At 36.0% G+C, this 27,287-nt stretch overlaps 1 protein-coding gene across 11 annotated transcripts in view; it reads right to left on the reverse strand.

The window, feature by feature from the left end:
• Positions 1-27,287, reverse strand: part of RhoGAPp190 (Rho GTPase-activating protein 190) — a 723,033-nt gene that overhangs the window by 535,476 nt on the left and 160,270 nt on the right. For all 11 annotated transcript variants that reach the window (XM_090410500.1, XM_090410505.1, XM_090410503.1 and 8 more), the window contains exon 4: positions 3,671-3,880. In XM_090410500.1, coding sequence (XP_090266626.1) covers positions 3,671-3,880 — 210 coding nt within the window. The remainder of the gene's footprint in view (positions 1-3,670; positions 3,881-27,287) is intronic.

The raw sequence follows: 27,287 nt of genomic DNA on the forward strand, positions 1-27,287 counted from the left end.
CATTCAAGAATGTGTGAGCAGGACTAATCTAAAATGGTATGGTCACTTAAATAGAATGGGAGAGGAAAGGTTAGCAAAATATTAGATAAGGGGGTGCACATGTTTCATGCTAAGATGGCAGGGAAAAAACCTAGAGGAAAACCAAGATTGAGGTGGATGCATTCAGTTAGAAGTGTCTCTTAGAATATCGAATGTTAGGGAGTGTTGACAAGAGCAGACTAATTTTGAGGAAAATTTTTGATAGGAGATTAATAATGTAAACCTAATTATGTAGTACTGTCATAGTACTACATTGATGATAATGAAAATTCAAAAGAATTTTAAATAAATGATGTGCTTAAGTAGGAAGTTTTATTCATCATTTTCAAAAAGCAATGCAATAAATCTGATCATCAGTCCAACCACAGCTTCATTGATGACAAAAACAATTTATTTGTCACTATTTGTTAAAATTATAGGTCCTCTGTTGAAACATTTCATTCCAACAAAATATAATGATTCATGACTGTTTAAGATATGTAGAGAAACCAACTTAATAAAAATTTGGAATTTGTTATAAAAATTATCCTATACATTTTACTTAATTTGTATATATGTGCACAATAAATTTATGTTTAATAAGCTGTGTGTTATATTTATTTAATCTGTTGTTCTTATTCTAGAAAAGTTATTACACTATGAAATGCCAATATCAGTAATTTTTTTTTAGTAAACAAATTGATTTTTTTGAAACCGAAGATTCAGAATCAGTAATCCATGCAATAATTTTTTAGTTTTCTTTTCATATCCTTTTAATTTTTAATTATTGATGCTAGCAAAGAATGAGTGGGGCACTTTTTTTTTTAAACAAAAAAAGTGCCAACTATGTTGTCTTAGTTACAATAGGTACAATGTTTGTTTCAATCTCTAACCTGCAAAAACATCTACTTTTCCACATAGAAGCTCAAATTTCAGCTTCTGAACAAAACTACTCATCTCAATTTTCTCAATTACACATTGAGTCTTTGTCTCAATGTGTAATTGAGACAAAACAAAAAAGTTATTTTAATATTTGGATGGCTTAAATTTGTTGGGTGGCCTGGTACGTTATCTAAAATTAGTAGAATTTTAGAGTCCATATTCTTTTTCTTTGTGTAACTTTCTACATCGGGTACAAAACACTTGAAAAACCAATTTTCAAACATGCTAGCTGTAACCTATGCCATTTTGTTGGCCCGCCAATAAACAGGTAGGGTGGACTTGTCGGGCTCTTTCATCGCATGAGTATTTGCAGATCGGTTAATAAACATTGGTTTTGTCATGTAATCACCTGATGCATTACTACAAAACAGTAGAGTAATTCTGTCTTTGGAAACTTTGAATCCAGGAGCTGATCTTTCATTTTCAAAATATATAGGTGTATTTTGGCATTTTTTTCCAATATAATCCAGATTCATTGGAATTGAACACCTGGTCTGCACTGTAACCACCTTCTTTAATGATTTTTAAAAGTTCTGCTGGGTATTTCCGGGCACCTTCAACGTCTGCTGATGCTGATTCTCCCTGGATTTTAAGATTATACAAAGAAAACTGCTTTTTAAACTTTTCGAACCAACCCTTACTGGTACAAAATCCATGCTGAGAGATTTCTTCTGAAGAATCTTGATCGAGTTCTTTTAAATGTTTATGAACTGTGAGAACTTTTTGCTTAATAAGGTGTCGATCCAAAGGAATTTTCTTTTGAGTGCAATCTTCTATCCAAATCATTAGAGATTTCTCCATTTTTTTCTATTAGAATATCACAAACATGAGCAACGCGTTTCGCACTTACCGTTGACCCAGCAATAACACTTTCTCAGATTTTATGTACATTTTGTTTGATTTTTCGAATTGTTGATTCATTTAAATTCAGAGTTCTTTCAACAACTCCTGGTTTTTCTCCAATTTTCAACCGATCCAAGATTTTAATTTTTTCTTCGAGAGAAATGAATTTCCTCTTCAATGTTTCCCTTTAGTTGCAATTTTAGTGGCCATTACAATAAAAATAAACTTTTACATAAAAAAAAAGCATTACGTATGTATGTAACTAACCAGAAAATAAACTGCTCAGCTTGAGAATAACACATGCGCATGATTTTAAATGCGCTTTCCTGGAAGAAAACTAAGACAATTTTCAACAATAAACACTTTATACAGTAAACCCTAAATGGTAAACCTACGGCACCCGTGCCAGAGGTGGCACATCTGAGAATTTTGCTGGCATGTCAATGATTTACAGGTGATATCCTTTTATACGCTTATAAATTATTCAAGTTTTTTTTTTTTTTAATTGTTACAATACGTACAAGCTGAATTTTTGTTTTACACAAGGCAGCAGCTATAAAGACGTGCATATGATTGGTGCGGTATTAACAAAAGATTGCGCGACCCAAAGACAAAAGCAACCGTTGAGTTGAAATGCTAATTCTCTTCAATCAAATTCCATAACATCTGAAACTGTCATAACAACATTCACTATTATTTTAACACGTTCACAACAGGGTGTCATTTATCATTCCGATGGAACTTCTCATTACTTACTGGCTCAACTCACACAAATGTTTCAACCCTTGGTTGAATTTTATGGCTTCTTGGCAGGCGAACTCACACATTCATTATATGGCATGTTTCAATTCTTGGTAGTCTTTTATTTTAAGTTAGCCTTTGTGATGTCATAATGACATTGAGAATCTCAAATGCAATAAAACAAATACTTGTTTCATAATTGAAAAATTAGACAATAGTTTTTAGTTAGATACTGTGTTTCGGTGCAACATATGGTTTTGCTTAAGTCTATACAGCATAGTTTCTGTGAGAAGGGACATGTGATTTATTAGTTAGCGCCGTTTTTATTCCATTTGTCTCTAATTGCACTATTTGTAGAGAATGACACAGACTGCAAAAGCCTCTGCACAGTAACTTATTCAGCGATACAATAAAACTAAATCTGATACTGCACGATACGGGCAGACACAAATTTAACAAAGATAAAATTTGATTTTTAAGTCCCGCGGTGAAAAATATGAAAAAATAAATAAATAAATAAAGGGTTACTAGAAATTGTAGACCGAGTTATATTGAAACCGTGTTGTATAAGTACCACATTATACAAGGGTTACCTGTACTTTGCTCAGTAACATGAAATAAATTACCTAAAAAGAACTAATTTGAAAATCCAAGATTATTCTAGACCACCACTTATGCAATTCAGAATAACAGTCTCCAGTTTTTGTTTAAGCTCAGAAAATTTTCACAAGTTTGGCAGAATGTAGGTTTCAAGAAATGCAAACAAAACCAGCTACTCTTGACTACATCTACAAAGCATGGATAGGACATCATGTGAAAACTTCACACTTTTTGTTTGCTTTGTGCTCATGTGACTACATCTGAATTTCTCTTTATCATACAGTTTCATGTGATTGAATGGAAACTAGTAGAAGAGCTATGTTTATTGAATGGTTACTTAATTATTCTTGTGACGACAATAATTCTTATTTTCAATGTCATCATTCTTAAAGAATTATTAAAATCCCTTAAGCCTTTATGTTAAATAGTATATACTTTGTTAATATAGAAATTACTCAAACTTCTAAAAATCAGTATGTAACATTCACAGTACTCATAAATAATATTTTTAACCACAGATACATACTCTTTCCTCTTTTCTTCAGCTTTCAGAGTGGCCTTATGTTCTTCAAAACAAGTTTCAGCTTCGGGTGTATCTAAAATATCTAGTGGAATGCGAGTTTCCGAACTATCTACAAGATCACTCTCCTGCCATGGCTGTTCATCTGGACTCTCTAGGAAATACTGGCTAAAATCAGGATGTTGCTGTAGCTTTACCCTAACACTGCTCCACTCCCTAAATAATAAATAAGTTAATTACATATCTATTTAACAGTGATCAAAATAAGGAGTTATTTGTAATCTATATACCAAGAGTCACAAAACATGCTTAAGTGACTAGCAACATACTGTAGCAAATCATCGACTTACACTTATTACTTGAAATTTTGTAGCCAAAATCTGAACTTTTATAACTTCAGTGGGTTATTTATCCACTACTTCGTTTTGACAGGTACCTTCAAAGTGGTACAAAACCCCAAAAAACCAATCCTCTGCAGGTATCTGTATTATATTCCAAATATGGAATATAGAAGTGTGTTGCAATGCTCAAGGTTCCCTAATCTATTCAGCCTAATCAAACTAAAATGAAAGGAATGCTTCCCTCAATGACACCTCTTTCATCCAATTAATTTAGACCCAATATGAAATAGCAGTTTCTTAGTTTTCCTAAAAATTTCAGCCCAACTGGACATAAATGGTGGGGGCTGTTAAGAAAATACATACTTTACAGGAAGAATTTACTCTCCTCTGAAAATCCTGTGAACAATTCAATCTAAACACTTAAAGAGTATGTCACTTTCCCTACAGACATGCAGAGGGATGCACTGTTCAAGTGAGAATTCCCATTTCTAGAGAGACAGAATCTGATTCTAACTTTGGCCCTTATAAAAGAAAAGTGGAATATTTTGTTTGGTAATGTTAACACTCTGAAATACAAGTTTATCACAAATGGATTGTGGAAAGTAATTTCAAAAAATAAAGGATAAAAGGATAAAGGATTAAACTAAATTTATTATAGTCTAACCAAGTGGGAAAAAAACTTCCAACATCTTTCTCTAAATCCAGAGTAATTTAATAATATGGTGAGACACCTTTTGGCAACTCGTATAGGTAAATATAACTTCTCCATTGCTTCTGCATTGGTATCACCACCTCTGGGTCTGGCTACCACTGACAAGACTTCAATAAATATCAAAACTGGTCTGGGTAGTGGCCCTTACTTTAATGCATAGCATTATACATGTCTGCAAGGAGATGTGCTTTGCATTATGGGAGATACTAAGACAAGGAGTGATGAGAGCTTGGTCCACCTTTATCACGAGTTGCCTCAGTCCTGAAGATACTTCAGACGCAAACTTTGTTTGCTTACACTTGGATAAAGGATTAAACTAAATTTACTATTATTATGAAAGTAATTTCAGTGATATGGACAGAAAGTAATGAAGAAATGACAATCACGAAAATATTCCTATTCATTCTTCTTCAGTGCAACAGCCATAGTCAAGAAGGTTAACAAAAGGTGCAATAATTATGTTAGCTTCGCAAAATACCCAACTGTAGGGATAAAAATATGCTGTCTTAAAATGTACAAAAAAAACATTATAAAAAAAAGAGAGAGGGAGAGATTTTAAAATTTCAGTGGGAGCTTTTTTTTTTAATTCCTGCAAATTTTCTGATAATGATGCTTGATAACATATATTAGTACAAACATTACATACATACTTTTAAAAGTAGTTTTAAGAATACGTTACAGAGACAACTACTTTACACATTTAGAGAAAGACTACGATGCACATCAGTTGAATACTAATTAGGAGTGATATACACAATATTTGTATAGTTGAAGTGGGTGGTTGATGGAGGGCTATTCTCTGATATCTCTCCATCAACCACCCACTTCAACTTTATACAGATCCTCATGCACTGTAATTTACTGATTAGAATTTTATGTGGCATCCTATCTACAGCCTTTGCAAAAGCTCAGCAATATCACTATAAACACATTATCTTTATCCAACACAGCTGTCACTATATTATAAAAGGTGAGCAAGTTAATGAGGCATGACCTATCCTTCGCAGAATGATATCACTCTCCCATATAGTTCCTGTTCCTAACTACCATTTATGTATTTTGCACTTAACCATCTTCTCCAATACCTTGACCACGACTCCTGAGATGCTGATCAGTTGATAATTTACTACCTTGGTCTTGGAGTCTCCTTTATGCAACGGACTTATCCATTGGGAGCAACCCAGAACTAAGACTTAAATTAAGCAATGTAGTAAAATGCACTACTGATTCCCTAGGATCTTCTCATAAAACTAGAGCTAGTATGGAAAAACTTTTATTGGGATTATATTGATCAAGTGTATATAATAAACTAGTTTCAACAACTAAGTCTGTTGGCATCTTCAGGGTACATAACTGATGTAAGGCACTAAAAAGTAAAAAACTGTTACAAACTAAAATCAACCGATTCCAATTATATTAAACAAAGAACAGAGTGCGTACAATACATTCATAGAGCGTGGATGATCTCACTTGTTGTTATTTAGGAACGTTCTATAGTTGGCACTATAATTCAGTTCTGGCAAGTTGAAGAATCTGATAAGGGTCTTCCAGATCATGGGCAAGATTAGTCCTAGGTTCCTGTTAAGGTTTTGTGCACAGCAGGCAACTGTTGTGGCCTCCTTAAAAATTCGGGAGCGGAAGTCCTCCTCCATGTAAGGAATTGTGCTTCTATCCCACTCTATTGTATGGTTAGTTCTTGAGAAATGAAACGCTAACCCCGATTTTTCTTCTCTGTTATTATTGACGTCACCTATATATTCTTTTTGCCTAATTTCAAGGCTCCTTGAAGTTTGGCCAATGTAATTCAAGCCGCACGAGCATGGTATGTTATAAACTCCAGCATATTTGGAGAAAGGGTGGCTATCTTTTGGAGATCTTAAGAAGTGTCTAATCGTTTCTGTGGGTTTAAAGGCCACTCTTATTTTATGTGGTCTAAGGAGTCTAGCAATCTTATTAGAAACTGTCTCTAAGTATGGAATGACGATGGTAGAAATATAACGTACATCATCTTGTTGTCTTTGTCGGGGTTCAGAGAAAAGTATCTTGTGGACGAGTCTTCGAGGAAATCCATTCATGATAAGGTTGGTGGATATCAGGGATAGTTCTTCCTGGAGGTCTTGTTGATCTGTTTTAAGGAGAGAGGCACGGTTCTTCAGCATGTGTACAATACTAAGTTTCTGAGAAATGTGGTGGCAGGAAGTGAAATGTAAATAACGTCCTGTATTGGTAGGCTTGCGGTAAACTGAGAGGTTGATACCACCATTCGGAAGCTTCTTAATTAAAGTGTCTAGAAATGATAATTGGTTATCTTCTTCAAGTTCTAGCGTGAATTTGATTGTGTGGTGTAGAGAGTTGATTTTCTTAAGAAAGTCGAACAGGTCCTTTTTTGTGTGGTTCCAAACGATAAAGATATCATCCACATATCTCCACCATACCGTCGGTTTAGGGTCTGTTTGAGTTAAGATTTTACTTTCAAAATCCTCCATAAAGAGACCAGCACAAGATGGAGAGAGAGAGGGGGGGGCTACCCATTGCAAGGCCAGTCAATTGCTGACATATGGTTTTATTCCATAAGAAAAAGTTTGATGTTAAACAATGATGGAACAGAGAAGTAATGTCTTGTGGGAGCAAACTTCCTAAAATGTTGATCACTTCCTCCACAGGGATGTTAGTGAATAGAGATGTAACATTCAAGCTGGTGAGTAAATCCGTATTGGATACAGAGATGTTGTTCAGTTTCTCAACGAAATGTTGCGAATTTCGTATATAAGTGTCTGAATTATGGATGTGAGGTATGAGGAGGCCTGCCAGGTGTTTAGATAAATAACAGATAAGTTGGCGAATTGATTCCATCCACAATCGGGCGTAGTGGTATTCCATTTTTGTGTACCTTAGAAGCGCCATATAGTCTTGGTGTTAGTGGCTGCATGGATTTCAATCTTCGTTTTAAGTCTATAGACCAGTTCTCCATATGACGTATTAAATCATTGGTATCATTGTGGTTCTTTAGTGTTGGGTCTGTGACTAGGACATGATAGGTTGATGTATCCGACAATAAGCTATTAATCTTATCTTCGTAATCACTGGTGTTTAAAATCACTGTTGAATTTTCCTTATCTGCCTTCAATATGATAATGTCTTTCTTTTTCTTCAAACTGTACAATGTTCTTTTTTCCAGAGTAGTGATGTTTTTGTTAGGAGTTTTGGAAGATGAGAGGATGATACTGCTTTTTAATCTAATATCATTAGCTATGGGTTCCGGTAACGACGAGACTGCCTTTTCTAGATTACAAATGATATCCACTTTAGGGACATTATGAGGTGTTATCGCAAAATTGAACCCTTTTTTAAGTATATTGATCTCTGGTTTTGTTAATACATGATCTGATAAATTAAAAATAACTTTGTTGTCTGGTAGAGAAGGTTTTGACTTAAAACGTTTTGTATAAAGATCGTTAAATTTTTTGATTTGGTTTCGATTGCTTGTTGTAAAGGCTTTATCATAGCTAGTAGTGACCATTCTATCCAAATGCGACCATACAGGGTGTTCGGGATAAATTTGACATATTATAATTAATTATATTTTTTCGTAAGTTACATGTATTAACACACACTTCTCTTCATTTAAAAGTTTGGACCCTTCTTCATTCATATACAAGATGTCAGAAAGGATGGATAGCTGGAACCCATCTGAATCATGGAAGAGAATAACTTGTATCATGATGATTCGTGCCCGCCATCAAAATAAGGATATTACGACTGCTGCCCAATGCTCCCTGAATACAGTAAAAACAATCAGGCATGAACTAGAGACTTGCAATGGTGACTACGAGGATGTAGCAAGAAGAAAGATCCCTAGCAGACGATCTGATTGCGTTCGTACAGCAGAATTCCTCGCAAATCTGCAGGAACAGGTGTTGAAGAACCCTGGCATTGGAATTCGGGCTTTGTTCGTGGAGTTGCTAACTGTAGTCAAGCCCTGGATAACAAGGGTAGCCAATGGTAGGCCGTATGTATGGCAGCAGGATTCGGCCCCTTGCCACACCTCTGGGAAAAGTCAAAAATGGTTGTCTGAAAATTTCTACGACTTCACCAGTCCAAATGTTTGGCCTCCAAACTCCCCAGACCTTAACCCCATGGATTATTTTGTATGGGGCGCAGTTGAAAAAGACACCAATCGCACTTCCAGTAATACAAAAGCCCAGTTAATGGATAAAATTAAAACAGTTTTTGCGGCCTTTCCCAGGGAGACTGTAGCATCAGCTTGTTCGAGGTTCCGAAGCAGAATTGAAGCTGTGATCGATGCTAATGGTGGTTATTTTGAGTAAATCTTGTTGATAGTATTGTAATTAACTCTGCCTGTAATGTTTTTTTGTCAATTCATTAAATTTAATAGATACAAAGAAGATTTTCTTTTTCCTTACGAAACTGTCAAATTTATCCCGAAAACCCTGTATATCATGATCTAAAGTACTAGAAATGTCGTCATAAATCTGATAACAGTCTAAATCTATTTGGCTTAAAAGAAATCTGGTATGCTGTATCCTTTCATGTAGAAGTGCCAAAGATGTTTTAAAATAAATATGTTTCGCTCATCTTGAATGGAATTGTTCTTTTAAAAATAAAAGAACAATTAAGAAGAAAAAAAGAAAGACATTATCATATTGAAGGCAGATAAGGAGAATTCAACAGTGATTTTAAACACCAGTGATTACGAAGATAAGATTAATAGCTTATTGTCGGATACATCAACCTACCGTGTCTTAGTCACAGACCCAACACTAAAGAACCACAATGATACCAATGATTTAATATGTCATATGGAGAACTGGTCTATAGACTTAAAACGAAGATTGAAATCCATGCAGCCACTAACACCAAGACTATATGGCGCTCCTAAGGTACACGAAAATGGAATACTACTACCCCCCGATTGTGGATGGAATCAATTCGCCAACTTATCTGTTATTTATCTAAACACCTGGCAAGCCTCCTCAAACCTCACATCCATAATTCGGACACTTATATACGAAATTCGCAACATTTCGTTGAGAAACTGAACAACATCTCTGTATCCAATACGGATTTACTCACCAGCTTGAATGTTACATCTCTATTCACTAACATCCCTGTGGAGGAAGTGATCAACATTTTAGGAAGTTTGCTCCCACAAGACATTACTTCTCTGTTCCATCATTGTTTAACATCAAACTTTTTCTTATGGAATAAAACCATATGTCAGCAATTGACTGGCCTTGCAATGGGTAGCCCCCCCCCCCCCTCTCTCCATCTTGTGCTGGTCTCTTTATGGAGGATTTTGAAAGTAAAATCTTAACTCAAACAGACCCTAAACCGACGGTATGGTGGAGATATGTGGATGATATCTTTATCGTTTGGAACCACACAAAAAAGGACCTGTTCGACTTTCTTAAGAAAATCAACTCTCTACACCACACAATCAAATTCACTCTAGAACTTGAAGATAACCAATTATCATTTCTGGACACTTTAATTAAGAAGCTTCCGAATGGTGGTATCAACCTCTCAGTTTACCGCAAGCCTACCAATACAGGACGTTATTTACATTTCACTTCCTGCCACCACATTTCTCAGAAACTTAGTATTGTACACATGCTGAAGAACCGTGCCTCTCTCCTTAAAACAGATCAACAAGACCTCCAGGACGAACTATCCCTGATATCCACCAACCTTACCATGAATGGATTTCCTCGAAGACTCGTCCACAAGATACTTTTCTCTGAACCCCGACAAAGACAACAAGATGATGTACGTTATATTTCTATCATCGTCATTCCATACTTAGGGACAGTTTCTAATAAGATTGCTAGACTCCTTAGACCACATAAAATAAGAGTGGCCTTTAAACCCACAGAAACGATTAGACAATTCTTAAGATCTCCAAAAGATAGCCACCCTTTCTCCAAACATGCTGGAGTTTATAACATACCATGCTCGTGCGGCTTGAATTACATCGGCCAAACTTCAAGGAGCCTTGAAATTAGGCAAAAAAGAACATATAGGTGACGTCAATAATAACAGAGAAGAAAAATCGGGGTTAGCGTTTCATTTCTCAAGAACTAACCATACCATAGAGTGGGATAGAAGCACAATTCCTTACATGGAGGAGGACTTCTGCTTCCGAATTTTTAAGGAGGCCACAATAGTTGCCCGCTGTGCACAAAACCTTAACAGGAACCAAGGACTAATCTTGCCCATGATCTGGAAGACCCTTATCAGATCCTTCAACTCGCCAGAACTGAATTATAGTGCCAACTATAGAACGTTCCTAAATAACAACAAGTGAGATCATCCACGCTCTATGAATGTATTGTACGCGCTCTGTTCTTTGTTTAATATAATTGGAATCGGTTGATTTTAGTTTGTAACAGTTTTTTACTTTTTAGTGCCTTACATCAGTTATGTACCCTGAAGATGCCAACAGACTTAGTTGGTGAAACTAGTTGGTATAACTTAGTTGTTTATTATATACACTTGATGAATATAATCCCAATTAAAGTTTTTCCAGAGCTTTTTGGTCAAGAAAATTAAACGTTTTTTTAACTAGAGCTAGTATACCATCTAATTCCATATATCTGTTTCCATACAAGCACTTGCCTATTTGTATCTCCACTTGGATGATATACTTTTGCAAAATGTTCACTTAATAATTCAACTATTTTGTCTGATTCACTTACTTCCCTATCATTAGCATTCATTAAAATTATTCTGCCATAAATATTCTTCCTTTTATTTGCAACATACCAAAATAACTCTTTGGGTGGCCTGTACTGCTAATTTCCTCTCATACTGAGTTTGCCCTTCTTATCATATTGATTAACCTACTGTGCTTTGTATGTTAGTTACCTATCTCATTGAATTCCCTCCACAAATTTTCTCTCTAGCTCTGGTTTAATGATGCAATTCATCCATTGTTATTATCTAAGACCTCAAAGGAGTCAAGGACTCATCGAGAGAGGCCATAAATCACCCAACCAGCTATCATACCCTCCCTTAAATTCATTTACAATAGATGCACTAACTACCCCTAAAGTCAAACTATTCCACTCGCTCACTGCTCTATGAGAGAAAAACCTAGCTCTTACCCCTTTCTTGATTATAAACAAATTTAACTTCTATAGATGCCCCCGTGTTCTCTCCCCACCTTCCATATAATGAAAAATTTCAGACGATACCCTGTAACACCCATTCAAAATGTTATAGACGTCTATCAAATCATCCCTCTTTCTCCTGTTCATCAGAATCTGTAATCCAGATACTTGCAATATGTCCTCATAATCTAAATCCCATAATCTGGATATAATCTTTGTAACTCTCTTTTGCACCCTTTCCACAGCTTCTTTATTCCCTTGGAATAAAGAAGCTGTATGTGATCTTATCAAAGACTTATAAAGAGGCAAATTGATTTCCTTATCCTTACATGTCGAGGTTCGCTTCAACATTGCAATTATCCTCTGAGTTGTATCTGAAACTATTGCAATTTGACCTTTGATTTTCAAATTCCTATCCACCAATAAGCCAAGATCCTGTGCCTCCTCAGTTTCTTGTAGCATAACCCACTAATATTATATGCCATTGGAAATCTAATCACACCAAAGTGCATAACTTTACACTTACTAACATTAAACTGACAGCCATTTTTGTTTGTCCAAATTTCCAGACTATTCAAATCACTTTGTAAGTGCTGAATATCAGCAGTATCCCTGATTGTCCTGCCTATCTTCACATCATCGGCAAATAATTGCACATCTGATGTTAGACTCTTCCTGATGTCATTAATGTATAGATTGAACAATAATGGCCCAAGGACTGAACCGAGGTAACCACTGGTGACCTTAAATCTGGCAGATTCACGCCCACTGTATGTAACCTTTTTGATATCTGATAAACTGGAGAATATCCTATATTCTCCAGTTTATGCAACAGCCTTTCATGTGGTATCCTATCAAATGCCTTAGAAAAATCCAACATTATCATAGTGTATTCATTCCCTTTTTCCAACCCGGCAATAACATCGTTATAAAATATGAGCAAATTGCTACAACATGACCTTCCTTTAGTAACCCCCCCCCCCTCCTCCTCCTTGCAGAGTATAGCTTGTTTGTCTACCCATTTCTGGTAAGTTGGTAAGAGAAGTTAGTGAAATGCTACCACACTAGAGATACTGAATATTGATTTATCCTCCTGACTCTAGGTATGCAGTCTACTATTACTTCCTTCCAACACTCCTTTACAACCTGCCGTGCACAATCGCCAAATGGTAGCAATGTGATCATTTGGTTAGATTTTGGTCAATTTCTCTAATGCAATTGTTACTGGATCTAACACTCTCCAACATCTAGTACATTCCATTACATGCTGCCTCAGGTAATTATTCCTTACTAACTGCACAAAGTCCATTTAATTCCTCCCATGTGCCCTTTCCTTCTTCCAGTCTATGTTTCCATAGTTGAAGTCTTCCATAATAATTACCTGCCCTCTACTCAAATGAGCTTATTTGCTGATGCATACACTCTACATTATCCTTCACATCTGGTCTACATAGCAGCAACCAAATGTATATTTTATAATAAATTTAGTTTAATCCTTTATCCAAGTGTGAGCAAACAAAAGTTTGCGTCTGAAAATATCTTCAGGACTGGGGTATGGCAGTAACAACACCGGGCAACTCATAGCAACGGTGGAGCAAGCTACCATCACTCCTATCCTAGTATCTCCCCTAATGCAAAACACATCTCCTTGCAGATATGTATAATGTTATGCATTAAGGGAAGGGCCACCACCAAGACTAGTTTCGACTTTTATTGAGGTCTCTTTAGTGGGAGCCAGGCCCAGAGGTGGAGATACCAGGCAGAAGCAATAGCAAGGTCATCTTTACCTATAGGAGTTGCCAAACAGTGTGCCACCTTTTGCTCACACTTGGATAAAGGATTAAACTAAATTTATTATAGTCTAACCAAGTGAAAAATAAACTTTCAACATCTTTCTCTAAATCCCGAGTAATTTAATAAAAAGGTGGCACACCATTTGGCAACTCCTATAGGTAAAGATGACCTTGCTATTGCTTCTGCCTGGTATCTCCACCTCTGGGCATGGCTCCCACTGAAGAGACCTCAATAAAGGTTGAAACTAGTCTGGGTAGTGGCCCTTCCCTTAACATTATACATATCCGCAAGGAGATGCATTTTGCATTATGGGAGATACTGGGATAGGAGTGATGGTAGCTTGCTCCACCTTTGCTATGTGTTGCCCGGTGTTGTACTGCCTTACCCCAGTCCTGAAGATATTTTCAGGTGGAAACTTTCTTTGCTCACACAAACGTATATTTTGTTCTGGTTACTTCTATCTCACACCAAATGGCCTCAAAGTGCTATTTTCACTGGCCTGCAATTGCAGTTCATCAGCTATCACCAACAATACTATTATTCCCATTCTTTTCTCTCTATCCTGCCTGAAAATACTATATCCTTCAAGTTCTATCCCACTAACTATATTGTCTTCTGTCAGCCATGTCTCACTAATGCCAATAGCTTCTAGCAAAGATGAAGTAACCCATGTCAGAGACTCCTCCCCCTTCTTCTGAATGCTCTCTTGACATTAGTGGGAAAATCTTAAAATTGTAACAGACAACACAAAGCAGTCCTAACTTGTGCCATATATTGTTGGATAAGGTTTAACGAGTATTAACTTGATCTTAAAATGACCGACTCCCAGATTTTTGATAAAATGATACAGCCATTCCTGGTGAGGTTTGGAGAAGGTTTTAAAAGCTGCTGCTGATTCCTAAGACTTGTGTGTAGCAGTGTTGTTTTCTTCCATCCAATCCTCTGTGAAGGGGTATCCAAGGCGTGTGCTAGTCCTTACCTGCCATAAGGGAAGCTGGGACTTACTACAATAGTTTGGGAACATGTTTAGAAGGATTCTAATGTAATTTTTTTTTTTTTTTAATATCCAAATTTTCCAGATGTTGAAGGGTCTCAATGCACTGCACACATGGCATCAAGGCTTTGGATTGTAATATTTGGATTTGAATATGAATTATATTCAAATCCAAATGAGCATAAATTATAGCTATTTATATATATAGTTTTTGGCATTTCTTGCATAATATTGCATATGCATGAATTGTGATTTGGAGTAAAGCAAAGAAGACAGGAAGTACTGAAAAAAAGATGACAAATGAAAAGGGGCCAGTCATCACTAGAGATTCTCTCCACCAATAAATGGATGCTCTATGTGGCATAGAATAAATAATGTATCAACACTGCTCCTCTAGAAAACTTCAACTGATCCTTGAAACTACAATATCATGTAATATCTAAGTGTTCTTGTAGCCAGACTGGTGTAGTGTAAATCATATGAAATGAGTAATGTAACCTGTAATGACAAACCTGTAAAGAACGAGAGCAAACCTAACAATCAATAATACACTGCTTTGGTAAACTGAGGAGGAAGAAAGAGAAGAAAAAATTAATTAAAACATGATGTTCTCACTTATCCTCATTATCACAAACTATGGTATCACATACAGTACTGTAGATATATAGCAGTGACTCTTGTTTGTGGTTATTTCGCTATGTAGCATCAATATTTATTTTCCTTTCATTAAATTATCATTTTATAGTGCAAGCTTTCTTATTTGCTATTAGTCAATTAAGAAATAGCAATGTTAATTCTTTCTAAGGCAAGCATAAATTATAGCTATTTATATATATAGTTTTGGGCATTTCTTGCATATGCATGAATTTCACATCAAGCAAAGTTTGTTAACAGCATGTTAAAAATCTGGCTACTGTTATTCCTCTCTAAGATTTGATTAATTTCAGTAATGTAAAAAAAAAAAAAAAAAAAAAAAAAAAAAAAAAAAAAAAAAAACTGAGGTTTAATAATACAAATTCTACCATTTGTGTGCCTACAGAACTATTCTGGTTCTTAGTAGTTCATTTCCTGTGAATTACCTATAGGCATAAAGCTGTGTAAATTGATATTTGCCATTAAGTAGGGTGACCCAGCATCCCATCCAGTTTAGCACTTGTCTCATTTTTATTTTAATGCCCTTTTCTCAGGGCAATGTAACTAACACTTCTTTTTAGAGATAGTATACAGAGCACCTGCTGATAAAATGAAGCATGCTCAGATATGATTGGCTAGGGATGGCTAACTCCTTTAGGTAAGGATGGTGGAAAAAAGTATTTGATGATGCTGACCTGCTGGCAATCATTGTACTACTCAGTTGCTATATCTTACAAGTGAACCTCATATCACAACCTGCGAGATACATAATGCTGCCAAGCCACCAATCAGCAGGAGTCATTGGAAAGCATTGGAAATTATGTTTGGATGTAAGTACAATACGTGCAGGGAAATAGACTACGAGTCCTACTGTATAGCTTTCTATACAGCAGGACTCAAATTTTAGAAGTTTGAGCCTTTGAAGAACTACTTTATAAATCAACTTAAGTGTCTCATATTTTTAAAAGAGATCTCTAAATTTCGGTTGCATTTTTTTCAAAATCAGTTGGAAATCTAATCCAAGTATTCAATGCATGGAGCACCAATGAAATTCAGCATTTGGAGTTTTTAGGCAAATTGTAATTATTGAAAACAAAGATTGAAAACATGAAGACAGTGAAATCTGTTTCTAGAAAAGCAAGGGAAGAATAGAACAAATTAAATAAAGAGCTCAAGCAATGTACAAGATTTAATTCTGGGATTTTATAATTGCACTTTGGAATATATTGGCTTGCAGGAAGAATCTTTTGATGGGGTTTTATTTTTAATTGAATAAATTTATATTCTGTACTGAAATGGAATGACACTGAGGAAGCCTGTGATTTTGCAGCATCTAAATTTGATTAAACATTCAAAAGAAACATAAATAGAGGAAACTTATTTTATGCATTCTGTCTTGTAAAAATACTTGAATAAATGTTGTGCGAATGAAGGCAAAAGGATAGTACTTGAGAAAATATTTGGGCTAAAATATTTACACATTTCATCAATACAAAATATTTCCATTTAGTACAATTTGCTCTGAGCTTAGCAGTATCTCAGAACTTGTACAGAGAGAGAGTTTTCTCGATTTAAAATATTATGGTCTACAGAAGAGTCAATTGAAAGTGTCAATAATTTCAAATTTATTAACTATAAAATGCAACTTCAAAGAAGACTACAGGCAATTTTATGAAAAAATTAAAAATAATAACATCATAGTGAAAAAAATATATACTTTCCTCAGAAAAATACTCAGGAAAAAAAACCACGGTTTCAGAGACAGATATTATTATTATTAAGTGACACCTCCAGGAAGTCCAAAGACTCATCGAGGAAGAGTGTGCCAACAGCATCGAACGACTGATCCCCTTCCAACTATAACTTTTTGCGTGAGCCATTAGTAGCAGAGGCTCTACCAATCGACCAACCTTTGCTGGCATGCCCAAAAACCTGATGAAAGTCCATGAATATTTACCAAGAGCAATTATTCTGCTTATATTTTTTTAATATGCTTAACTTGATATTCAATATAAAGAATTATTTCTTTCCCTTTTCTTCTTTTTGAGGATTAGGCATTTGCCTGTTCTGGCTTCACTAGTCTTTCTATCTTGTCGCTGGTCTTCCTTGCCCCCTCCCCTCCTCCTGGTCTATAATTTTATAAACCAAAGACTTATAGACCAGTCATAATTTGGTCAATTTTTTTTTTATTTATTTTGCTTTAATGTACATAGACATACATTGTTTATTTTCTTCAGAAAGAATTTTATTTTTGATAATAGTTTTTTTTTTTAATTCTGCACCAGCCTTGACATGTGTACACGTCTGCAATTGCATGGATGTGAAGTGTCCATGGAAGTTAATACAACCTTTGTATTAACTTTGCATTAATACTGTAGAAATAATATGGATAACATGGATATGATGGTTAAATAATATGGATATGGAAGTGTATGTTGTTGATATATTTTATCTACATGGCTGTTTGGGTTGTTAAGTGAATTATTTTACAGGTTCAGCAGTAGAATAAATCCAATCTGTCAAGTCAATAAATAAATATTTCAAAATATATAATTATTGATGATGTGAAGAGTCCATTAAAGTTAATACAACCTTTGGATTTTGGATACTGTAGAAATAATATGGATAAATAATATGGAAGTGTATATTTTTGATATATTTTATTTCTGTGGCCAGTTAATAGAACTATTTCATAGGTCCAGCAGTATTATAAAACCAGCATGTCAGTCCATAAAGAAATATTTCAAAATATTATGTAATTATTTTAGTGCCTTCCCCTCTCCCTCAAAATCCAAGACCCTTTGAATTTTCCACTGGTTATAGTGTTTGTATTCTGACACTTTCTCAGGGAGGGGGGGGGGGGATTACAGTTCGTCACCCATTACAAGTGGTGAATAGTCTGTATATGGGATCTTCAAAATAATGATTTGAAACAAGAATAATCAAACCATTGTGCAATTATTTCTTGTTTCCATAAAGAATAAGAGTTATTTCAGTCTTGGTTTTCCAACAAATATGCCAAATTTATCTGAACTAAAAAATTCAGCATGCACTCAGTGACCAAGTAACATACTCCAGCTTCTCACTCCACAAACTACTGACTATAACAACTGCAAAAATTCATTAATAAATCTAATTCAGATTCTGTAAGAGCCAAATGCACTAAGCTTGCCTTCTGCTCAAATGATAATCAAGCCTTCTGAGCACTATTGGCAAGACTTTTGTCCTACTACATTTCAATCTCTCTCTCTTTCTGGTGACATCTAAATATAAGGCAAACTCTTGGCAACAATCCTCTCCTGCAACTCTTGTTTAGATGAGTAAGGCAATTCTTCTCCTCCTCCTCTATGCCACAAAACTTATCACAGTACAATTCCTCTGATCTATCAAGGCTATTTGAGAAAATACTCAAATAGCCTTGATATTAACAAGTTCCATGGCTCAGATGATATTCCACCTGTTATACTTGAAGTACTCAAGAATTAACACCATCCTGTATTACCTTTACATGTAATATTCATCCAGCATTTTTCCAATAGAATGGAAGCAAGCTCTTATGCAGCCTGTTCCTATAAAGAGATAAAAGTCAACCATCACACTATCATCCCATTGCCCTTATCTCAATACTCTTAAAAGTGATGAAAAGTCATTAACACCCACCTTCTCCACTACCTGAAGATTAATCACAGTTAGTTATCACCAATATGATTATAATGTGCTTTGCATTATTATTCTCATCAGGATAAAGGATCTGGTTGACAAGCAACTTGAGATGAGCAAGTTGGATTCAGAAGGGTAAGAAGCTGCATAGACTACTGAACAGATCCTTGAGAAATTTAGAATTTCAGAAACCTGTGATTGTATTTTCTGTTGACATCAAAAAGGCTTTTGATTCAGTTCATATGCAAAATTTATGAGGACTGTAAGAGCTTATAGATTATCTGACAAACTTATTAGCATTATGACTGCTTTATATAACAGCAAGACTTGTGCTAAGTTGTCAAAGCATACAGTGAATGGTTTAAAATAACCAGATTAAAACAAAAGTATGGCTTGTTATCTTTTCTATTTAGTCTTGTAATTAATTTCGTGATGAAAAAGCCTCCGCAAGGGCAAGAATGAGGATTAAAGTGGTCTAAGAATCTCAGAATATCTGATCTGAATTATGCTAATGATATGGCCTTATTTGCAAATAAAATGGAATAAAATAACTCCTGCTGCTTGAGGTCAAAAAGGTTTAATTATTAATATTGAGAAAATAAACGTAATGAAAGCAGGTGATAAAGATGAGTCCTCTGTCTTTCTTAAAAAAATGATATAAACCAAGTCACTCAATCCAATTATCTTGGTAACTGTTAGTGATATGAGCTAGTGAGGTGAAGAATGAAGTGGATAGAAGATTAATAATGGTTGCAAAAAAATTCAAAAACATATAGAAAGAAATAAAACTTAATTTTGAATAGTATGGCTCTCCTTGTTTTGAGGTATGGAGTTCAGAAACGAACACTGTGTAAGAGTGATAATTGGAGACTCCATGCTTTTGTTCAATGTTTGAGTATTTTGGAAGTAAGATAGTCTGACTTTGTGAATAATGATGAGATGCGTTTAAATAATCAGCCACCTTTTAGTACCTATCCTGTATGAAGAAAGGCTACAAATGGTTGAGCCATGTTGTCATAATACAAGATATTTTCTTCATCAACAAAATAACCAGATTAAAACAGGGGTAGTGAAGAATGTGTGGAGTGAATTTGTGTGAATACTGGGGTAATGAAGATGTGTGGAGTGAACCTGATGGATGTAAGGACCTGTATATTATTATTATTATCATCATCATCATATGACACCTTCAGGGAGTCCAAAGACTCATCACAGGAGGGCACCTACTCTACAACTCAGTCTCCACCACTCAATTCACCTACTACAATTAACTGCAGCTACAATCATCATTTACACCAATGCCATCTACCGCCCACAACCACCACTAGTATTTTCACAGACGATCGCAAACATCCGTGCCCAATGGGATTTGAACCCACAGCATTTTGGCTGGAGAGCGGATATGCTAACCACTCGGCCAAGCAGGCCAGCTATATGCCTGATGGAATGCATTTAAATGGCTTTAGTGTCAGATGATTGGAGAAAGTGTTGTTCTGGAAGTGCAAAACCAGAGAAACTAGAAATATTCAGGGGAGAAGAACAATCAAGCATGTGTTGAACCACCTCTGGGACAAATGAGTAGGTACAGGAATAACTCTCCAAAAATAGCCACCCTTGGGATAGATAACTTTGAGTGCAATAAATATTATGTAAGAGCTGAGTGCTATTTCCCAGGTTTCAAATCTCAATGGGCAGGTAATGACATTATGTAAGGATAACTGTGGGTCCAAGGGGATGTTGAAATGCATGTACAGGAACACCTGAAGTAACAGAAATAAAGGAGAGGAGTTTTGGGCATTGGTCAGCTCAACTTGGCCAAAAATTATTGGCAACAGTGACACTTGGTTGTTAGAGAATGTTAAAGATATAGTATTTTCAAAAAAACATAGAAGACCCACCCCTGGGATAGATAAGTCTGAGTACATGAATCATTGTGAAGAGCTGGGTGCTATTTCCCAAGTTTCAAATCTCAATGGGCAGGTAATGACATTATGAAAGGATAACTATGGGACCAAGGGGATGTTGAAATGCATGTACATAAAAACACAAAGTATCAAAAATAAAGGAGAGGAGTTTTGGGCATTGGTCAGCTCAACTTGGACAAAAATAGTTGGCAACAGCAACACCTAGATGTCAGAGAATGATAGAATGTAAGGATATAGTATTTGATGGCCTGGTTGGCCAAGTGATTAGAGTATCTGCTATCAAGCCAAAAGGCTGCGGGTTCGAATCCCGTTGTAAGAGATGTGTTGCGATTGTCTGTGAAAATATTAGTGGTGGTGGGCAATAGATGCATTGGTGTGGATGTTGCGGTTCTCTGTAGTTGGTGGATTGAGTGGTGGAGACAGAGTTGTAAGTGCCCTCCCTTGATGAGTCTTTGTACTCCCTGGAGGAGTCACGTAATAATAATAATAATTTTCAAATAAGATAGAAGAAATAAGGTAGGAAGAGGGATATTATTAATGATAGCTAAAGAACATCAACCAACAAAAACAGAAGGGTAAAGAAGATGCAGATCTGAGAGAAATGGTTCATTTGATGCTGTCTGGTGTGAGATAAAAGACAACAGTACAAAATATTGTTGGTTGCTGCTATAGACCAGGGGATCCAGAAGAAAATGTTGATGATACACATCAGTAGATCAGCACAATGAGTGCAGACCAAGAAATTATCATAGCAGACTTACTATAAGGATACGAGAGTGGAAGGTCACTTAGCAAAATGGAAATGGAATTTATACAGTTACTAAGGGATAATTACCAGAAACAGAATGTGATGGGGGGGGGGGGGGGTTTGAGAGAGTTGGATCTGGTACTAGCATCAGACGATCTAACTACAGTAGCAACTCTACCTCTGATCAGGAAAAATGACATTGCTAAGTAAGCAGTGCCAATGTTTTTTTAAATATAAAGAATGCTACCAAGAACACTGACAGTCATGAATGTTTACAACACTAAGTTATAATCTGAAAACATTCTACTCACTGAAAAATTTGAATATATGCTTCTCGATGTTGCACAAATAATATTAGTGTTTTACCACAAAAGTCTGTAAATCTGCAATACAACAGTGCCATGAATAGTACTATTATTTTTAGAGAGATGAACTGGTAATTATGGTATACAAGATACAGTACTGTGTATGCTTAGAGATTTACTAACTCATCCATGTTTCACTGCTCTGATGGGCTCATCACTGCTAATTTAATTTCATTAAGCAATGTAGCTTCTTATGTAAATACTTCCCCTGGCAAAAGAGCAATTTGGTTGCAATTCGAATAAACATGTCTATTCAAGTAATAGACATGTTAGTACTGTATGTAAAGGAGGAGAGTGGGTCATTAGTTAACAGTAACTTAAACATGGTTACTGTTAACTAATAGGGAACAAAACATAATTCCATTAGTCCTACCAGGCAGCCATCCAGTCAGAGTAAAACTGTATCACAATATACCTTTGATATATTCTATCCCTTTATGCCATTGGAAATTGTTCTAATACAAAATCTGAAATGCCTTGGAAATTTTTGTAGTGATTCAAAATACTATTGGGAAAAAGCAGTTTCAATCAGAGTCCCAAATAACTTGCATATATACAAGATGGATGGACAAAATAACAGGCATTTTGCAAAAATGCACGAACACCTATAAAAATCACTTTTATTTTAATGTTTGCCAGATTAGAATATTTGTTTTATATTTTTATTCAGCCTTTCACATACCATTGAACTGTGGGTGGTAAAGTGTAGTAAAAATCTTCTTAACATTGAGTAATTTACAGAACTGTAACGACAGTTCGGATGTAAAATTTGCTACCTGGTTCTGAGGAGTTCCGAATCTACAAATAATAGTCTTGTAATTAGTCTTGATCTTTCATTGAGACTGCTTCAGGAAATCTACTTAGCATATCTATGGCTACTAGAATATAGTTATTGCCTTTTTAGTAGTTGGCAATGGACCTACTACACCAATAACAACAGCCTGAAAAGGTCTTGCTGGAATTGGAAATGGTTGTAGTGGAGCTTTTCCTCTGAATCTTAATTGGCACTTATGGCATGATTTGACATAAGCGAGTATATCATTCTTCATACCTTTCCAGATGTACATCTTTTATTCTTTCCCAAGTTCTAGAAAATCCTTGGTGTCCTGCCAAGTCAGAATCATGGAAAGTGTATATAATCCAAGGAATCATTTGAGTTGGTGCCAATATTTTCACTTTCAACCTTCCTTCTTCCATTTGTCTAGATAGAAGTAATCCATCTTTATCTAAACATAACTTTTTAAGGTTTAAAAATATATCTGACATTCACCCCTCAATACTGCTTCATAAATAGTTTTGAGTACAGGATCATCTTTCTGAGCTTGAACAATTCCATCCTTTTTCCAAATTTGTGAACTACATTTCTTATTCATCATCAGACTTCTGTTTTTCTTGACTTAAATGATTATCTAGATAATTTATCATCAGATCCTGAAGATAGATAGGAAATCTGCTACTACACTTCTCCCGCCCACCTTCAACAAGCTCCTAAATACCTAGCTAAAAAGATGCACTGGGATGGTTTTGCACGTTACAATCCAGTATGGTGAAAAGTGACCCATACATAAAAATATTGGAGGAAAGAATGGCCCTCACAGATCCAGAAAGACAAAGAACTTATCTTCCAACAGGATCTCGCTCCATGCCACACTCAAAAAAAGTGGGAGAGCCTCAAAAATCACAACATCCAATTGCTTCAGTGGCCAGGTAACTTTCCTGACATTAACCCAATAGAAAATTTGTGGGCCAGAATGAAAAAAGAGACTCAGAAAATTAAATTGTGAATACAAAGGATAACTTAACACATTTTCCATTATCCATAATAAAAGTATTGTTTCGAGATGCAGAAATAAGTAATGTGTGTTCTACATTGGTGGAATCCATGCCTAATCAAATTAATGAGCTTATTATGAACAGAGGAACACACAAATTATGAAGTAAATTTGAAGTTTAATTTTTGTACTTATTTTCTTGCAAAATTAAAATTTTTCTTTAATTGTAAGTGAGCAGATTAATTTGTTTGCAACTGTAATTGTGCTGATATTTACTGTCAGAAGAAGAATGGAGGAAGTCTAAGTAAAGTGGTATCTAGATGGAAATGTCAAGTCCAGGGATGGACAGGAGAATGGATTTCCATGGTGCAGCCAGTATATTCATTAGTCATTTACTCTCACTGCATGCCCATACTCCAACTTTTCTCCATATCAACAATGCAGAATATATTCAAATTAAATTTTGCTGCAGATCAGACAAAAAAAAAAAAACTCATTAAAACCTTCCAAAAAACCACAAGCATTAATAATACTTGGGGTAGAGGGAATTTCTACATCCACTTCAATGGCCTTAATTTAAATGATGTGCAGCACTAATAAGTCATCAAACCAATTATTATATTACTGCATGCCACCTCCATGGAGTCCTAAGACTCATTGTGAGGGACCCAAACCATCCACACAATATTTATTGTACCTCTCCTTGAATCCATTAACACGCAAATCCTCACAACTGACTCTGGCAACCCATTCCATTCATTATTACTCCCCAAGCAAAAAATCTAGTCCTCACACTATTTGCTTATCTAGTCCAGAATGCACTTCTTAGCCAATTTCCAGGGATGACCCCTTGTCCTGCTCCCTGTATCCAAGTGCTGAAATATTTCCTGTTTATTAATCCTATAAAATCTTTTATGTAACTAAAATGCTTTTATCATATCCCTCTTTTTTCATGTGTCAACACTTTTGCAATCCACAAACCCTTAATCTATCCTCAGAGGGAGCAGTCCACACATCACTCACCATTTTGGTCACTCACCTCTGGATACTCAACCACTTCATCCCCAACTGTGAGCTACCCTGGCTGGCTTAGCAATATGCCCTACAGACCGTAACTATCTAATACTGCATGAATTTGTGCATAAATGATATAGGAAATATGAAGGTAGATATTTAGTTATTTGCTGTTGATACGCAACTTGTAATCTTTTTATCCCAAAATGCATAACTTTACACTTTTTACAAATTAAATTTGGATGAGATTAAATCACCCTGCAGGCTTTCTACACCGCCTCAATTAACCATTACTCTACTCAACTTTGCATCATCAGCAAATAACTAAATATCTACCTTCATATTTCCTATATCATTTATGCACAAATTAAACAGAAGTGGTCCAAGCTTTGTGACACCACTAGTCACCTACTTTCTCCTGGATTCTGCTCTTCTATGTACTACTTTTTGGTATCTGTCCATTAGCATCCTTATATGTGTATCACCAATTTCATATCAATCCTCTTTTGTTCCAGTTTGCATAATAGAGTTCCATGTGGTATCCTGTCAAATGCCTTTGCACAATGCAGCAGTATCATCATGTAGCCATTTCCCCTTATCCCACTCAGCTAGAAAAAAGTTAGTAAATTACAAAGGCATGACCAATCCTTCACAAAGCCATGCCTTCATAAAGAATCATTCTTATCCACCCATTCATGAATTCTCTTTGTGACCAACTTTTCACTACTTTTATCACCATTCTTGAGATTGGTCTTGTTATATTGAGATAACTTGCCTTCCTTTCACTCCCTTGGGACTTTGCCAGAGATGAGATATACAGTAAATAAACAGCATAGTTAAACTCATTGTCAGTTTAACAAGATTTGACTCCCTTGCACATTTTCATAAAAGACAAGCTGACATCCCATCTAATCCCACAGCTGTATTTGCATTGAGATTCTGCAAATACAGCTGTGGGATGCATGGTCGTCATGCATCCCACAATCCCTGTCACCTCTGCTACAGCATCAATAGCCTCACTCAGCAGCTCAACTATTTCTTCAGCCTCTATCACCACTCTACCATCAGTACTCATTAATGTTAGCCTTCCATAGTCGTTCTACCTCCTTGCCACAAAACAAAAGAACTCTTTGGGATTTCCTTTGGCCTACTTCTCATAATCTTAATTTACCTTCCTAACAATGCTTGTCACCTTTCTTGCCTGATCCTTGTACAGTTCTTGATTTTGCTGATCACCTTTTTCGTTATATATATCCTCCACAACACTTTCTTTTTTCATAGGTCATGCTTAATGATACTACTCATTCATCTAACTCCTAACTGATTTACCCTCCTGACTTCCAGATACACCTTGCCTATCTTGCATGTGCTGTGAACATCCTTCCATTGCAGTTTTTATGCTATAGCACTGCTTCAAGCTTGTCATAAACACCTACTTTTTAATTCCACATATACCCCTTCTTCACTGATAATTCCATGTTTTGCTACCTCCCAAGTCAAGATTGCACAATCACTTTCTCTCTCCAAATGGTGGAAACATAGAATTTAATTATTGACAGCTCTTCTGATTTTACGACTGGATCCAACATTCTCATATCCAGAGTTTCCTGAATCACATCCTGCCTGAAGTTCTGTTATTCCTAACAGAACTTCAGTTGGTTCTGTTAGGAATAACAGAAGGGATGTAGAAGTATTGAAACCAAGAGCATCGCCCGAAATTTGGCATGTCTTTTGAAGATTGTTTGCAAGACCCGTCGCAGGTGACCTTCAAGGTCAATATTGAAAGGGCACGGCGCAAATCAAAGAGAAAGGTCTGTAGGCAAGATTAAGGCAGTAAAGGGAGGAAGTAAGATTGTCGGCGAATTTTCGAGAAACATTATACAGGGTTCTCCAAACTACTAGCAAGACTTGCACGGGGACGCCAGGGGTCCCAAAAACTTAATCAAAGGTGCAGGGACTCTGGTGTATAAAAGGGTTGGTTGAAGATGAGAAAGGCTTCCTTTTCTTCATCCTGAGTTATCTATCCACGAGAAATCGAGGACTGAGGTGTTGTAAATTCCGGTGGGGAAGATGGAGAAGCCCGTCCACCGATGTCATTCCAGTCACAGCTGAAGATATCCGGAAGATATCTGAAGATATTTAAGGAGAAATCTTGCCATAAAGGTTCTGAAGTTGAGTAAGTGCGACCAGGCCTATGCAAAAATCCTTCGCCGGTCAGTTCAAGACGCCGGAACACCTACCCTATATCCCGCCTGCTGCCGCGAGTATTCATCAGTGCCCGGTGTCGCTTCTAGGAGAATTCCAAAACATGGAACAGAGGAGAAAAATCCATTGCAAAAAAAAGAGATATATAAAGCTAAGATTACAGAGAATAGACCTCCCATTATTACAGGTGTTTGGGGATGTTAAAGGTATTTTGTTTATTAATTATCATGAAAATTAACCAGGGAATATTATTCCGATCTTTTAACCAGACTAGACGAAAAAATTTGTGAGAAAAGACCCAGTTTGCAGAAAAAAAAAATCATCTTTCAT

Source organism: Typopeltis vanoorti, chromosome 20, assembly GCF_054136105.1.
Source record: "Typopeltis vanoorti isolate ZY-2024b chromosome 20, IOZ_Tvanoo_1.0, whole genome shotgun sequence".
NCBI lineage: Eukaryota > Metazoa > Arthropoda > Arachnida > Uropygi > Thelyphonidae > Typopeltis > Typopeltis vanoorti.